The sequence below is a fragment of the Eurytemora carolleeae genome, unplaced genomic scaffold, assembly GCF_000591075.1.
Source record: "Eurytemora carolleeae unplaced genomic scaffold, Eaff_2.0 scaffold32, whole genome shotgun sequence".
NCBI classification, from domain to species: domain Eukaryota; kingdom Metazoa; phylum Arthropoda; class Copepoda; order Calanoida; family Temoridae; genus Eurytemora; species Eurytemora carolleeae.
Genome location: NW_019396068.1, coordinates 351,437 through 367,980, shown reverse-complemented (window position 1 = coordinate 367,980; position 16,544 = coordinate 351,437). Strand labels below are relative to the sequence as shown.

Genomic DNA, 16,544 nt, shown 5'->3' with positions numbered 1-16,544 from the left:
AGGAACCATTTTACAGAATGAGAACTAATCTGAAATGCGTAAATATCACAGCAAGGTAAGGAAAGATAATTAGTAATCTTTTTTGGACTTATGATGTTTCTTCTTCTTCTTCTTTTCTTTTTTATGTTTCTTTTTAGACTTTTTCTTTTTAGACTTCTCTTCCCATTCGTCTGAGTCGGAATCAGAGGAGATTACGATTTTCTCCTGGGTTTTGAGCGGAGGGGGGAGAGAGGGTCCATATTCCATGTCGTCTGGATCTATGCTCTTTATGCCCAGGATAGTTCTCACGCTCTGATCCAGGATAGATTTAGGTCGGTTGAGAATAACTTTGTCCCGAACCACAGGAGGAGGTGTTTTCCGACGCGGTTTCGCAAACTTATCGAAATTAATTCCCGCGAATATTCCTCTGGCCGGGTCCGCGTTCATGGGGTTCACTCTGGCACTTGGATGAGGTTTACTGTCATTAATATTGGATTTATCTAGTCTTAGACTCGTATTTTCATCTTCATCCTTCTTAGTTTCTTCTTCATCTTCTTCTTCATCTTCGGAATCAGAATTAGCAAAGATTGCTTTGAATAAGTCCATGGATGGTTTTTCTGAAACAATTTCATCCTTCTCATCCTTCACTAATACTACAGGAGCCTTCTTAGCTTCAACTTTTACAGGTACAGTTCCATTTTCATCATCTTCAACTCCAGTATCATCCTTATCTTTAGTTTTCTGATTCTCCGTATCACCCTGAGATCTGTCCAACAACGAAAACAGTTGATTTGCTCCGAACTTTTTCTTCTTATTCTCAGGTTCCTTATTGTCTCCGAACGGATTTTTCACATTAAACCTAAAGTAAAACAGTCAATTCTCTTGAATAAGATGGACAATAATCAATTTAACAAGATAAAATGATTTCACTTGTCGGAAAATCAGATTTATGTGATGAGATGGATAAATGATTCAAAGATGTGTCTCAGTAAAATACGTTAATCTCTTTATCCATTCACAACGCACGCTACCATTTAAACCTTTGTCTGGTCAAGGATTAATGAGATATAATTATTTTTCTGGCTGAAAATTGAGAAGTTTAATTTTTTTTTATCTTTTTAGAAGTAACTTACGGTTCTATGAAGTAGAAACATCGCAGGAAATGGTCAAAATAAAATAAACTATATCTTCCTCATTTCTACTCAAATAAAGCTTGAAAGGCATTATGAATTGGATATACAAATTGCAACTCTGCAAGAGAGAGTAACTTGAAATTAAATCGTCTAGATTCCATTTCAATAATATTTTATACCTGACGCATAGTATTCTGGCCGGTATCCATTCAACAGTTTGCCTGGTTAGTTTTCCAAACATTTTCATCTCAGCTGCTTTTCTTTTCTCTAGATCTACAGACTTATCAGAACCCAACCCTGATAAATAACAATAAACTTTATACTTGGATTTTTCAGGAGAACTTGTCAATTCAATATTTTTATATTTCATCCCAGTTTAAATTCATTCCATCACATTTATTATCTTAATCCACCATCATATCCGTTAATACACGTGGTCAAGGATCGAGTTATTGTATTTTGGGATTGAGTTTCGTAATGTCTTGATTTACTTGATATTAGAAACCCCGTCTTAATCTCGAAATATCCCGACTTTATCTTAAAATACCCAGCCTCAAAACTCAAATCAGAGTCTCAGGGACATCCTACTAACCACATATCCACCATAAGATGAATCTACCGACTGACCAGAATATTTCTAATTGATTATACACAAAAACACCAACCTGATTCTCCAGTATCATCTAATGCATTACCAGCTGACACAAATCTTGACGCCATGTTAACTTTCATCGGTTTATATAAATGAGCGGCACGTTCAAACTCAACCCTCTCTCTCTCCCGTTCCCATTCCGTCATAGTTTTAGGTTGCAAGAGCTTTAAAGCTTCTCGTCTGTTGTTATCAATACAAACCAGGAACTGTTCGTATCTTGTCTGCTTCTCAGGGTTCTTCTCAAACGGTTTGAAACCACTGTGAAGCATTGGGTTGGGTGGATTGGAGATAAAGTCAGGGATTGTGGTTTCTTCTGCAGGTTCTTCTTTGATCTCCGGGTTCTCCTTCTTCACCTCATCAGGTTTCTTCTCCTCCCGCCTTGCCTGGTCTGGAAATAACATGGACCTGCGCTGATCTCGGGATGGATTTGATATTTTAACTGGTTCTTTCTCCGTGGTGTATTCAAATCTTGATATACGGACGTATCCACTGTTTTTAGGTTTCCATTCCCGGGGGATAACTGGAGGAGGAAATGATTTCTTAAGAAGGGATCGGGAGGTGCTGAGCTGAAATCCTTCCAGGATATCGGATAGGTTGGACACGGACTTCTTCTCAATCTGTTTCCTAGAATCCTTCGAGAAGCGGGACTTTTCTTCAACATCAATAGAAAAATCAAATTCTGCCATGTTCCCACTGAAAAAAAAGTGTACGTTTTAAATATCTCACATTAAAAATTTGGCTCGGAATTAATATGAGGGCTCTGCACAGTGCATACAGCTTATAATAACAATTCATAATATGATATTGTATCATATCTGTTCGGTTTCGTTGTAGTAAACCTATCGTGTATAAATTCCCACTATTACACGGTTCAGTCCTCTTTTCTTGATTGAAACTTGGATGTGGTTTTTAGTGCATGTGGAGCAAACACACGAGAGCTCTACACAGACTTAGTCAGTTAAAGCTAGATAAATATTTACACAAACTTGTATATCTAAAAATAAAATAGCCAGAAAAAAAGAGAAAAATATTATCAAATCTCCAAGATGTTCTTGATCTACCTGTTATAAATATCATCATCATCCTCTTCATAGGCTCCAACTCCGAATGCTTCTCCAGAGATGGAAAATTTCTTTTTATGAACTCCGGACTTGAGGTTGAAGGATGAAGGTCGGGATTGTTGCTGATGTGCTCCAGGTCTATCCAAACCTCTGTATCCAATACCAAAGAAATTCTCCTTCAAGATTGAAAAATTAGCAAAAGAAATTAAGATTTGTTTTTTTAACTTTCAACGTACTTAAGCCCAAAGAAATCGAGTGTTTGCCATTAACTCTAATTTTCTATTCTTATATTTTTGCGAACCCAATTTTGTAGACCTTAAATATTTTTAACTATGAGTTCTGTTAAAATAAATTATCTAAGTTTGAAATATCAAAGGTTAACAACATAAGATTATAAGATTATAAGACGAATGAGAAAATTTGATTTGTGGCAAAGACTCAATTCCTTTGTAATTTTAAAGTTAGTTTTATGTTATTAAATTGGTAATTCATCTCTAGTAAGAGTAACTAGGTAACGGAGAAAAGAATTGATCTGTATTACGAAAATAAAAAAATAGATAGTCTTAAATGTTCAAATATGAAGTCATTGACGTATGGTATTAACTTCAAGGGGTGCTCTCAGATCTGGATCTAATCCTGGATTTAGATCTCATAGTTAACAGAAATGTGCTCGCGGATCCAAAAGAACAGAGAAAGAACATTGACTAATAAAAAAACTACCTTAGGAGCTGCAACGTACACGGGTAGATCGTCCGGAGCAAAGAGAAACTCTTTATATTTCTCCAGGTTCTGGTCCTCTTCTTCTCTTCTTTCGGAGCTCTCGCCCAAATAAGTCTTCACGTAGGACTCCTTTCTTAATATTTAAAAAAAACTGTTCATATTTCATTTCATATTTTTATTCAACTACAAAGCACGAGATAATACAAATAAAAAATCACANATTGTTTTTTCTTTAGAAAAAATACCATTTATACAAACATATTGAGTCCTATTTACTAAATAGTTTTGAAACCATGTGTTAGCTACATTTTTAAAACCGTAATACTCTAGTTTTTTTAAAAGAATATCTAAGTTGCAACAGTCAAAAGCTTTCTTAAGATCTAAAAAAATTCCCAGTGTAAATTCTGGTTGGGGTTTATTAAGATTTTCGTAAATTTTATTCATTAGGTGTAGTAAAGGTTGATTAGTATTATGTTGTGGTCTAAATCCATATTGATGTTGATAGAAAATCTCAAACTTGTTAAGATATTTAAACATTTGAGTCGCAGTTCAGTTCAGTGAAATATAATTTACAACTCTAAAAATACTGAGGAAAAACAGAACTATTAACAATATTCCAATATTAATAACAAAAAAGCTTAAACCCAACTCTTTTTCAATTTGGAAAAGTCACTATTTGGCGCAATTTTATCAATTTTAGCGTTTAAAACTTTTATTAATGTTTACCTGTCTTTCTTCAATTTGTTAATAGCTTTCGGTCCGATTCCTTGTCCAGGTTTCCAACCTTGTTTTCGTAGCAAGGTTTCTCCGATAGTACTTTTAGCTGGTTGGATCAGTTGGTTTAGAACTGGAGCAAACAGGGCCGCGTCACGTGTACTAGGTCTAAATATAAACAATCTTTTATTTCAATTTAAAAGTTTATCTCTTGAAGAAATATTTTGTTGACATTTGTAACATTGCAATTTTTTCTCTAGAAATTACCCTAGACAAAAAATTCCAACTTAGGTTTTATATTTGGTATACATATTGTAGACAATCTTAAATGGAAAGAATCTCGTTTTAAACTAATCGAATGAAAATGCGTTTTCCAGATGCATAAAGCTGGTTTGAACTCAAGGTTTTTCTGTTTTGGTTTAGGTTCAATCATGTGTTTTGTTCCAGTCCGTGGTTTAAATATTTTAAAATGTTGGTTCCATTTCAATCAATTAATGATGTTTTATCTGAAAGCCACGAAAGAAAAGAAATCTATTGTGTATTAACCGATAAATTTTATTACCTTACTTCCTCTTTTCTTGATTGAAACTTGGATGTGGTTTTTAGTGCATGTGGAGCAAACCCAAACTCACCAAAATCATCGGAGTCCATAAAATCTTCAGGTTTTTGAACCCGTCGATCCGTTCTCAAGTCCTTAGAGCTTTTAAAATGCGCCGGGTTCCAACCCTGCGGTGTATCAACAGTATTAAAAAACCCGGCCGAGAATCCTCCGGTGAAAGCTCCGTGAAATCGTCGTTTTCCATTCTCGTCCGTTGCGATCTGCTCCTCAACAGATATCGGTCGCTTCCTGATATTCTCCCCCTCCGTCAGTTCTTTCAAGGGTTTACCAAAGCTCACGTAATCATCCTCGTCATCCGACATTTTATCTGAAATATTTCTACATGAGACTAACAATAGGACAAGATATCTAAGTTTACTTCTTGAGAAGTTGATGCCTCATAGCGTAGAATGGAACTGTGAGTCCGCTGCCGAAGAAGAGGATGAAGTATGCAGTAAGCTTGAACCTGAACAAAAATAGGATTCACTATTTAAATGAATAGAATAACTTATTACTGTGAATAGATATAAAGTTCCAGCTATAACTAATAATGTTGAAATAGTTAGGTTCTATTTTCGTAGCTGGCCATAGAAGAATCCTTCATCATTAGCCTGTGGACAGGTTACTACAATACATATACATACATCCCAGTTCTATATTGAATTAAGAATCTGTTAAATAATGTAGTTCTGATAGGAAACCTGTCTCTAAACTATGTCGAAAAATCTGAGCCCATTTATGTTTTTAATTTAAAACATTACAATTTCCAATTAACACTTGATTAATTGAATTCTGAAATTTAAACCATGCCAGGGAAACTTAAAATCCTCCATTACATATAAAATTATCAGGACAGATTAAGGATCCGGGTCCGCATCAAAACTCTGCTAAAGGATATTATTAAAAACTTCAGAATTTTATGTCCGGGAAAAAATAAAAATTTTGACACCAAAAACAACATTTTCAAAGCGGGGGGGGGGAATTTTCAAAGAAAATATAAACCCTTGCACTGTCCCACAGATCTTGCAAAAGTAAAAGTTAACCTGTTATTGATTGAGAATGGGAGATTGTCTCCTGGAGGTGGAACTCCATGTCCTCCTCGTCTTGCTGCGCTAGTAGCGAGTCCTCGGGTTGAGATAAGCCTGGCGAACATTTTATCTAGAATCAGTTATAAATAAATAAATATCTGTCAGGTTTAGTTAAATATAAATATCACAGGTTGTGTTGTCTTAGTCAGAAAACCAGTAGTTCCAGTCAAAATAACTCAGTGATCTCTCGTCCTTGCAGGTTTCCTTGCTGTTATGAGACTGGGATGTTTTCAAGTTACAGATGATTTTTCTTTTACAGATTGGATCGCAGTCTGGGCGCTCTTTACTCCCTGTATGGTAGTTGAAGTAGAACTGATGAAATGCTTCTTCATTCTTCTGAATGTTTTTAATATAATTGTGCCAACTAGAAGGGGATAGAGATTCTAGCTTGTAATCCTCTCTAGCGGAGTAAAGTCTATCCCAGGTTGGCTCCGTATCCGGACTAGCGTTTGCTTTCTCCAGATCCATAAACCAGGTTTCATGATTCAAAACCCGACCGTCTGCTTCGTTTACTTCGTATATTCTGTAGGTCGGATTTAATCCGTAGTACGGAGTAACGGATGGACCAATGTAGGCAATGTTGATGGGACGGGTTCGGTTCTCCAGGTCAAAGAAGAGCTCGAACTCGTCCGCATGGGTGTGTCCAAAGAACTGAGCTGTGACAGTGTGCTCATATCGATTTATAATTCTGATCAATTAAACCAATTTCGTACAGAAACATTTTTAAGGTCCAGTAAATTATTTTTGCTAAAAGAAATAGTTAAGATTTTTTTCAATTGGTTTAATTCCTGTTATAGTTTCTACTCCAGACCTCAACACAGTCAATGTGTCCAGGTGGAATATGTCCAATAATATGAACTTTCTCTCCTAGAATTAAAAATGTTAAAAATGTAAGTATCTAAATGAAGCATATATCTAATTTTGAATCAAAAACGGGATGTGTGCTAAAAATAAAAAAGCTGCCAACTGCCTTCTCACCTTTAAATTCTGCAAGCTGAAGTTCGTAAACCAACCACTTTAACTCTTGAGCAGGATCAGTTGAGTTCATGAGCAACCAGATATTCTTGTTCATACAGTAGTTCATGTTCAACGAGATAACCCTGAGCCCAGGACCCGTATTGACAGAGTAGTATCCTCCGTATCTCAGGGTAGGCCCGTGACCAGCTCCGATCCACTGGGTCCACTCCTGGTTCAGCGCAGAGTACAACCAGGATATTGAATGTTCTCCTTGTACAAAGGGCGGAGGAAAAGAATCTACTGGGACGGATTCATGGTTCCCCAGGGCCGGGAGGATAACTTTGTCTGGGAAATGTTGTCTCAATTGTTTTGAAGTTTGGCGGAGAACCTCGAGGTTCCCTTGTCTTGTCTGGTTCCAGATATCATGAGGAGGAAGATCTCCGGTCCAATAGATTAGTTCTATGTCAGGATGCTTCTTACTGATATGTCGGTACATAGATTCTATTGTTCTCAGAGGAGTATCACATTTCCTGAAACATTTTAATTTGACAAGAGACAAACCCGTCCCGTCCCAGTCAAGTCTGGTTAATTTTAATTTCCAAGTTCCATCAAATCTGTCATTCATTTCCCGCCCCGCCCCTATCCCATCCCATCCCATCCCATCCCATCCCATCCCATCCCATCCCATCCCATCTGTACCTGTAGTCCCCCCAATATCCTGCTTTATCTTCAGGATCAGAAACTGCACTGCTGGTACTTCTGCAAACATATTTACAATCATGACAGGTAATCAGGAACGTGTGCGTAACTTTAAGTTAAGGAAAAGGAGTGGGTGGGGGAAATTTAAGATTAATTATTCATTTAATACAAAGAGCCATATATTTGACCATGTTGATAAGATATGTGTTAATCATTAACATACTTTTTTAGTTTCTGTGAAGAGTGGTTACCGTGAAATACAAAAAAACTTTAAAAAAGAAACTTGCCCGCCCCCTTCCACCCCATGCTTTTACCTGCAACACAGAGGTTCTCCACAGTTCGCATTCGATCCTTCCTGGTAGAACGGATCCCAGTGTGTATCCGAGAGATGGAGAACCCTGAAGGTTTCTCCAGTACTCAACTCAGGTTCGGAGTAATTAGGTTTACTAACAGGGGGGAGGAGTATGGTCCATTCGTGCTTAGGATTGTAAGGATTGTTGCAAGCTTCTCCGAACATGAATCCACACATCTCCTCTGGAGACTGAGAGATATTACTGACTACAGTATAGATCTCGGGACCAAAGCTTTCTACTAGACCGCTACAGATACGCGGAGAAACCATTCTAAACAAATTTTAACTTGATTTCTGAACAAGGAGTGAGATCAATGTAATGTTAAAATCAGGACAAAATTTTATGATCTGCCGCGCTCATTTTTTGTTGTAAACTAAATATCCAATTTTTAAACTTGTATTTAAGTTTTTAGAAGAAAAAATACCTGAAAGTTGAGCACATCATGTTGGTATCCCGGATAACCTGCTCCAAGGTAACCCCGGAGTGAAGATAATAGTTAAGAAACATAAGTCCTGCTTTACAAGCTGTACAGGACGCTCCACCGAACAAACTATTCTCTACCTCGTAGGCAACCTTAATATGTCTAAATTCAATCGAAGTTAGGAATTTATGAAGAGCTACCACTCTCTCTCTAATTCATAAATTAAATTCTTAATAAAGGTTAAAACATGATTTTTCAATTTTCTTTTCCCTAAAAATAATTTTTTTATTTTTTTCTATAAATGTTGATTAAAATACTATTCGTATTATTATTATTAATAAAAAAGAGAGTCAATGTTTCAATGAAATATGGGAAGACATTTTCTGTATAGATGGTAAGGGTTTGAAATTGCACTCCACGTTTGATTTTTAACTATAATTTCTTAGTGTATGAAAGGCAAATATTTTCTAAATTGTTTACTGCTTAAACACTGCTTTTCTCACACTTAGACAAATTTTGACCATGACAAACAAATATGGTCAAAAAAAAGAACCAAACGATCCAACAAACTTGTTTCAACGATCCAAGTTTTTTTAGGATAAAAATATTGCAAAGTTTGATAAAAGCAAACTTTAACAGAATATAGTTTTGAAATCTTGAAAGTTTTATTAAACTTTTTTAAAATGATTAACAACACTAGCTCCCGGTCATCGTAATGAAAATGATAAAATTGAGAAATAAGTCTGAAATCATATTATTAAAACGCGAACTGTATCTACCTGTCCCAGCTGGAGAACCTCTATAAAGGTTGAGAGATGTTTACCCAGGTACCTGGAGCCAGGTATAGAACTACCAGGATCCAGGACTCCTAGGAACCCGTCATTACCCAACCGATCACTAGAAATTACAATGTCGTTTTCAAATACTTTCTCTATATTTTTGGGTTGTGAGACATATTTCATCAAACTGGTTTTGGTTTTAATATTTATATATTAATCAGAATTTACAACACTTGTAAATATTTAAAAAAATATACTATTTGTTTCAAATTGTTCGTAACTTTGTCAAGATAGAGTTAATCAAAGTTTGACTCGACAAGTTAAGTTTTTAATGAAAACGACATCCCGATTTTCTCAAATTTATTGATAGAAGTTAATTCCAAACAGTCTGGCTTTTTGTTTTTGGCTGTTTTGATCACTTGAAATTACACTTACAGTCCCTTTAAATGAATCTCTTACCTAAACTCATGATCATCAATATCTTTTATCTTCTCCTTGTAGAACTCTAGTTCCAGGAATACTGCAGTTAAATTCAATCCTTCAAGCTTTACCGCAACCTCGGATACTATGTCATTCTAAACAAATAATAACAATTCATAATATGATATTGTATCATATCTGTTCGGTTCCGTTGTAGTAAACCTATCGTGTATAAATTCCCACTATTACACGGCTCAGGTTAAAATCTTTCTCTATAGTTAGCTTCCTTGCGCGTAATAAAGTATATTCTTACACTACATCTACACTGGGATATCGTCGTTTTCAGATTGGATGCGTATTTCTTGAATATAATCTGTTTAATACTACAACTTTTATACAAAATTGCATATATATGAATTTTCGTATGAATTTGACAGTTTTATATTAATTTCTCAAGACAGGAACATCAGAAAGATGCCTTATAGGTATCGTTCAACGCCTGAGATTCTCAGGTTTCAGCCTATACCAACTTTCATTTTCCCTTTAAAGAATCTTTAAGTCCAAGATTTTATAGAAAATCTTACCTTAAATTCATCTCTTTTAATTGGCGCGGAAACGCATACTGTCACAAGCAGAAACAACAACATGAGCGCCATTTTAAATTTTAATTGAAGTTCTATTCATTCTGAAACATTAAAAAATAGGTACGCTTTGTAAATAGTTGTAAAAAATATATATCACAGATTTAACCGGACTTGTTTAACTCCGCTATCTTATTTAATAAATGCTGAACTGCTTCTTTGGTTTGGTTGAACTCCTCCACCAGCTCCGGAACCAGTTCTCCGGTATTGATACTAGTCTGACTCTTCTCCATGATCTTGAGCCCGCTGGTGAGCGCAAGACGGGCTGAGTTTGCGAGCTGGAGCTGCTGAGCTGAATCAACCTGGAGGATGCATGAAACTAGTCTCCTAGAGCAGGCTAGGACATGGAGACAGGTTTCAACCTCTTTATCCCAACCTTTCTTTCCAGTAAACGCTGCAACAGCCTTCTGTAGATACTGACAACCTTTCACTACAAAAATAGAAATCAATAAAAATGCTTAAAATAATTTTTTTTGCAACCCCTCAAGTTCTTACCCTCAATAGTTACTATCTTCAGGATTGCTTAAACTTCTCAGACAAAATGCCCAATGAAGTTTATATTCAAAGTGTTTGGTTTGAAACATTTAGAAAAACTAAAAAGCTAATCCCAATTTTCTTTTAGTTATTCGTAGATTTTAATCGTGTGTTAATAATTGGGGAGCCGATACAACGCATCTTCTAATTCAATTGTGAACATTTTCTCTTTGTATAAATCGTAAAACAAAAACAAACAAAAATGTCGCGGATTTTATCCAAAAAGTCGCGGATTTTCAAAATTTTTAAAGATCGAATTTTGTTAATGGCAAATTTTTGAAAATTCTACCATGCAGAAACCTTTCCTGGGGTCGAGTGAAGTCCCACAAAAAGTTTGGGTCCGATCGGTTCAGTCGTTTAGACGTTTATTGGATAAAAACGGACAAACAGACAGAAAAGCGAAGTATATATATAAATTGGTTATCTAGCTCTAAGTGTGTATATGCCTGTTTGAATGTCCGATCATAACTAAAAAAATCCTTAACCGATTTGCCTCAAATTTATAATGGGGAATTTGGGAGAACCTTCTTAGTTTGGTTTTAAAATTCAAAGTTGAGTGGGTCAAAGGGAAAAATCAAGTCAAAGCTGAGTTCCCAAATTATTAAATAAAACGTCTCTAACCTAAATCCTCTGCGCTAGCTCCGGCTCCGGATGTGAGGAGAATACCGTACTGATACCAGGCTCCAGGTTCCCTGGGTTGACAGACGGTTAGTCTAGCCAACAGTTTCTGTAAACCTCCACGATGCCGCTCAGAGCTTTCTCCTGGACAAAATAAATCAAATTCAAAGACAAATGAAAAAGTCTCAATCACATTGCAACATGAAGATCAGAGCTGTTAATTCATTTAGTTGGTGGAAGGTTGAACCAAACCAGAAAGGATATAAACAATGAAGACCACTTCTCAGTAAATATATTTCGACATTTTGTATAATTTCCTCATCGGTACTACAGTTTGGGGTGTTACTTGTCACCCGGTTTATTCATGAAAACCTCCCCTTCTCCATACAAAATTGCATAAGGTTTTATATTGCAAAAATTGGGAAAATAACTGGTGTGAAGGGCAAAATATATAACTTTTCGGGTTAAAAGGTTGAAATTATGAGAGGGACAATTTGCCACTTTGAGGCCCCCCCCTTTTCGAAAATGTTTTTTTTAATGTTTACCCCTGAAGCAGACCCACTTCTATTAAATCATTTTCTAAAGTTCCAATGAATAGTACACAAGAAAAAAATTAGAAAAGAAAATTGGTAACCTGAACTATTTTGTATCCCGGATACAACGGCAGAGGTAAGTATTCTGAGAACTGAATCATCAGTATGAGTTTGCTTGATGTCCAGGATTCGATTGAATGCTCTCAATGATTCATCAAAAGCTGCCAAATCTGTGGAAATCATGAGAATATTATCCCAAACTTTCCAGTTGTCAAAATCACATCGAACCGCCTCCTGCATAACTCGCCACGCTCGTTCCTTTTGTTTCATCATGATATAACATTTAGATAAATTATTCCAGGCTTCAAAGTTGTCAGATTCTAGTGAGCAGTAATCTCTGTAGGCTTGAGCCGCTACTGCCCAGTTTTCTATCTCGAGTGCTGCAAACCCTAGTCGGAGCAGGACATCAAGCTGGAACCTGCTGCAGACCAGAGATTTCTGGAAGTAATCAATACTGGTTTCATATTCCTTTATAAAGTAATAATGCATCCCTAGGGATTTAAATGCTCGTGCGTTTTTGTTTTTAGAGATTTCCAAAGCTTTGTGGTAGCAGTCCAGGTCGTCGGTAGCGTCTCCAAGCTGACACCAGAGCCGAGCTGTTTCATGCTGCTCTATCCTCGTCTTAATAATTTCAGCAGATCTATGCCTCATTTGTAACATATTGTAGCAGACTATAACCTCGTCCCAGCTCTCCAAGCTTAAATACAACTCTAATGCAGCCTTAGTGGAACCAATAGAAAGCAGGACTGAAGCAAGTTCTTTTTCAATTTCCCATTTAGGAGGTAACCTACTCAAGTAACAGGTTTTTGTTCGAACAGTCTGAGGAGTGTCTGCTAGGTAGGATTCGAGTAGAACTTCTAGTTGGGCTCGTGCTCTCTCCACAGTTCGACTAGATCTACTTTCAAGCTTACAGCGGTTAAATAATGCTGTTACATGAACAGACCAGGAGACGGGGTTGCTCAGTAGAACTGTTAAATGTGGCATTATCTCTTCTGTTGTTAATTCATCCATTGGTAAAAGACGTTTCTTGAGGAAATATCTAGAAATAAGAACAGATTGCTGAAGAGAATCCAAGGTTTTCGGCACAGCTCTATCCGCGTCCTTAAACTCAATTGTGTGAAGTCTGACCTCGTCGTCCAGCTTTATATCTGTTGGAAGATGAGACGGTTCTACAGACTCAACAACCTTCGTATAATCTTCACTGATATCCAGGTCCAACGTGAACTGAGAAATATCTCGGACTTGGAATTTGGTTCGTTTACCCAAAGCTCCGGTGTCCTCAACCTTCATACCGGCTGCCTCGGCGGCCAGTTCCGTACATCTGGTCGACTCTCGTATATCGTGATAAATATAGTGAAATCTTGCCTCCTCCAAATACCAGATTATCTTTAAGCGTCCTTCAGTTTCCGACGAATTGTGATCGTTGAATATTGATTTTAGCAGATTAAACAAGCTGTTGGATTTTTCTTCAAGTATAGATTGAACAGTCAGGGCGGAACGAACAGCCCAGATATCGGAGATAAGACCGGGGAAACAGGATCGGCATTCCGTTAGGATCAGTCGAGATAAAGCTAGAAGAACTCGTAGTTTAGCTACTTCTACCGAACTGTCTCCATCTCCGATCATATACTCAAGCAGGACTGATTTTAGCTCCGGAGTCAACCAAGGTACAAGCTCCAAATCTTCAGGGACATCCTTCCTTCCGGTCCAGTTCGCTTGGATAAAGAGCTGGAGACAGGATACTCCAAAACCTTGAATCTTTTCTCGGGATTCAACGTCTTCAACTTCAGATCGTATCCATTCAACCAAGTCTGGGCATGAAGTAGTTGGCAAGCTGAGAGATGTCGACTGAATAATCGCGACAAAGTCTTGATCAAGAAATCTGGATTCTGTTCTACTCTCCTTCGAACTATTTTGCTCCAGGGTGAATTCAATTAAGACCGACTCCTCCATTCTATCTAAAAATGGAGAAATGTAGAATAATTTTTAAACTATCAAACATATTCAAGGTCAATTTAAAGGATCATAGTTTAGGAGTAAATTATGTCGTATTTATGATAACGTTTACTAAATCAAAATTTCCTAATTAATGGTCTCACATTCTCTAAATTTATAAGGTACAAATAAAACGATTTCAGGTGATTGAAAAACTGATATTAGAAGGAGCAATGAAATTGGCATTGAGAACGATTCGCCCGACATATTGATAATGCCGCAATTAATTCTCTGGCAGCCATTGATCCCATGAACAGGTCGTCTTTGTAGTTCAGCAGAATTTAGGAAAAGCTGAAATCTAATAGAAATATTAATTAGCAATAAAAATAGTCATTCGAAAATCTACGTCAAAATCTTGATTTACGGAATTCACGACACTTCTGTAATTTCTAAATAAATAATGTGCTGCGTATAATTTAATCATCAATGTTTCTATCAATTTCCTTTCATATTTGGGTAGACATACTTCTTCTTGAGGGACATGTTGATGCCCGCCAGTATGGCCCGCTCTACTGTCGGCATCACGGTGTTCATTGTCTCAGTTATCCCTGATTTAGCTCCACTTGCTCTGTAAATTATTGTACAAAGAATTAAAAGTTACCCATGTAAATTGTAATCAACAAATAGAAAATATTGAATTCATACCAAAAGGTGCATGAATAGAAACCTTGGTTCTAAAATCTAAATTTACTTTAAAAAGGTCAGAAAGAGTCGTTTTCATCATTAATGCTAAATATTTATTATTTAAATAAAGATGTTTAATTTTTTTGTACAGATGAAACTAAGGAAAAGTAACAAAATTGAATAATTCAGGGGGGTGAACCTCCTGATTTTACTTGGTCCCGAATTTAGAGTCTTTCCGACATAGGCAAAATTAATGAAACCCATTACTGCACCGCTTATGCAAAATATGGAGTTGAAAGGCTGAAAGCCTTACAAACATTCAACAAAAATACATTGATTGCAATTAATAAAAAATTCAATAATAAGGGGGGCGTAATTGACTGCTTCACCTCCCCCTTTTGTCATAATAATAGTCTTTAAATAATTTACGAAATGAGTTGAAAAAATAAAATCGAAGTTTGAAGTTGCAAGAAACCAGTCTGAAGTCTCATCCTCTGTGGGGCAAACCAACCTTATATTTACCTTAGTTTTATATTTACATATGGTTCCTGGAACACTGAGACCCAAACCCTCATCTGTAATTATTTCCAGATTAAAGATATTTATGTTCAGTACAAATAGTTAAGATGTTTATGACTGTACAATGTTATATTTATATGATAATCATGATGTTATGTACAATGTATATTGTATATTCATATATTTGTCAAGATTTTATGTACAATGTATATTCAAATATTAATCAAGACGTTTATGTACAATGCATATCGATATATTAATCAAGATATCAAGAAGATTGTGTACAATCATGGAACAACTAGTTGATCCATGTGTACAATGCATATTCAACTTAGATAAACAAATGTTAATCAAGATGGTTATGTATTAGAATCAAAACATCCAAATATAAATATCATTGTTTATGTATCTATATCATTGTATAATTGATGTATATCCGTAAATTATTTAAGATATCAAGTGTACAATGATATATATGCATATATATATTTAAATAATTTACGGATATACATCAATTATACAAAGAAAAGATAATCTTTGTTCTTAGTAAATATCATGCATTGTACATATACCTTTATTAATCAAGGAGTTTTATATTGAAATATCAATCGATATGTTTATATATTGTTTATGTGTACGTAATATTATAATCATCAATTCAACCAAAGAAGATAATGTATTTGTCGACAAAGACATGTGTACTGCACTTTCTTTGAGGAATAAAACCAAAAGTTGGTTTCCAGAAGCGGAAATAAAAGAGACTGTCGTTGAATAAAAACTACCGAGTTTCATTTTTTGGGTTCAGACATTTGTGTAATTAAAATTAGAAAGTGAAAAGACCTATAATATTAAATACTATTTCTTTATGTATCTACTCAAATAGATTGTACAATAGTACAATAGTTGGCAACGCAGTATTTTTACACTCTCAGTACAGCTGTATTCTTACATCACAAGTGTCAACTCAGTTTTTGTGTCCGAAAAAATTATTAATAATAGTGATAATTTTAGAATAAAGACTTATCTTACAGTGAAAAAGGTGCAATTTTATGTGTTATTTATTTTCTGTTTTTACACTTTTTTATTTAATCTTGAAAAACATGTCAAATAATGTGAGAAAATTTCGTTTTCTTTGTTATATTTCACACTTGTGACGTTGTGTATGTGTATAATTGATCCATTTCTCTGTTGCCACCTATTGTACTTGATAATCTATTTGTATCTACTAGCCTGCCTTACCCCATTCATGAAACCGGTAGCCGAATTTAAAGAATTTGAGCGGCGGTTTAAATTTAAGCCGCGGTTTAAATATGGTTGGTTCCTCTTAAAATTGCATCAAATGTTTCAAGATTTAAACCGGCGCTTAATTTAAACCGGGTTTTGGCGGATTTAAACCGCGGCTCAAATTTTTTAAATTCCATCTCAGGTTTCCAACTTTCCAATACT

The 16,544-nt window shown here is 35.8% G+C and overlaps 3 protein-coding genes across 6 annotated transcripts in view; all 3 read right to left on the bottom strand.

Annotated features, from left to right (window-relative positions):
- Positions 1–28: 28 nt before the first annotated feature.
- Positions 29–13,918, bottom strand: LOC111711040 (uncharacterized). Its single transcript, XM_023485275.1, has 19 exons — positions 12,002–13,918; positions 11,371–11,511; positions 10,325–10,645; positions 9,614–9,719; positions 9,155–9,272; positions 8,379–8,527; positions 7,916–8,224; positions 7,602–7,661; positions 6,924–7,432; positions 6,757–6,812; positions 6,122–6,614; positions 5,901–6,015; positions 4,822–5,256; positions 4,272–4,427; positions 3,546–3,678; positions 2,826–3,001; positions 1,778–2,457; positions 1,292–1,409; positions 29–838 (listed from the first exon to the last, which is right to left on the bottom strand). The coding sequence occupies exons 1-19, from the start codon at positions 13,911–13,913 to the stop codon at positions 70–72; spliced, it is 6,756 nt and encodes a 2,251-aa protein (XP_023341043.1). The 5' UTR covers positions 13,914–13,918; the 3' UTR covers positions 29–69.
- Positions 5,185–10,281, bottom strand: LOC111710756 (sphingomyelin phosphodiesterase). Its single transcript, XM_023484884.1, has 10 exons — positions 10,159–10,281; positions 9,614–9,729; positions 9,155–9,272; positions 8,379–8,527; positions 7,916–8,224; positions 7,602–7,661; positions 6,924–7,432; positions 6,734–6,812; positions 5,901–6,633; positions 5,185–5,323 (listed from the first exon to the last, which is right to left on the bottom strand). Exons 1-9 carry the CDS (start codon positions 10,228–10,230, stop codon positions 6,087–6,089), a joined length of 1,959 nt encoding a protein of 652 aa, XP_023340652.1. The 5' UTR covers positions 10,231–10,281; the 3' UTR covers positions 5,185–5,323; positions 5,901–6,086.
- LOC111710774 (uncharacterized) overlaps positions 13,834–16,544 on the bottom strand; it is an 18,484-nt gene continuing 15,773 nt past the window's right edge. For 2 of the 4 annotated variants that reach the window (XM_023484905.1, XM_023484931.1), the window contains exons 12-14: positions 15,102–15,154; positions 14,399–14,523; positions 13,936–14,253 (exon numbers count right to left, since the gene is read on the bottom strand). In XM_023484905.1, the coding sequence (XP_023340673.1) occupies positions 14,237–14,253; positions 14,399–14,523; positions 15,102–15,154 (195 nt within the window). In that variant the 3' untranslated portion in view covers positions 13,936–14,236. The other 2 variants (XM_023484913.1, XM_023484922.1) reach the window with 2 other exon arrangements.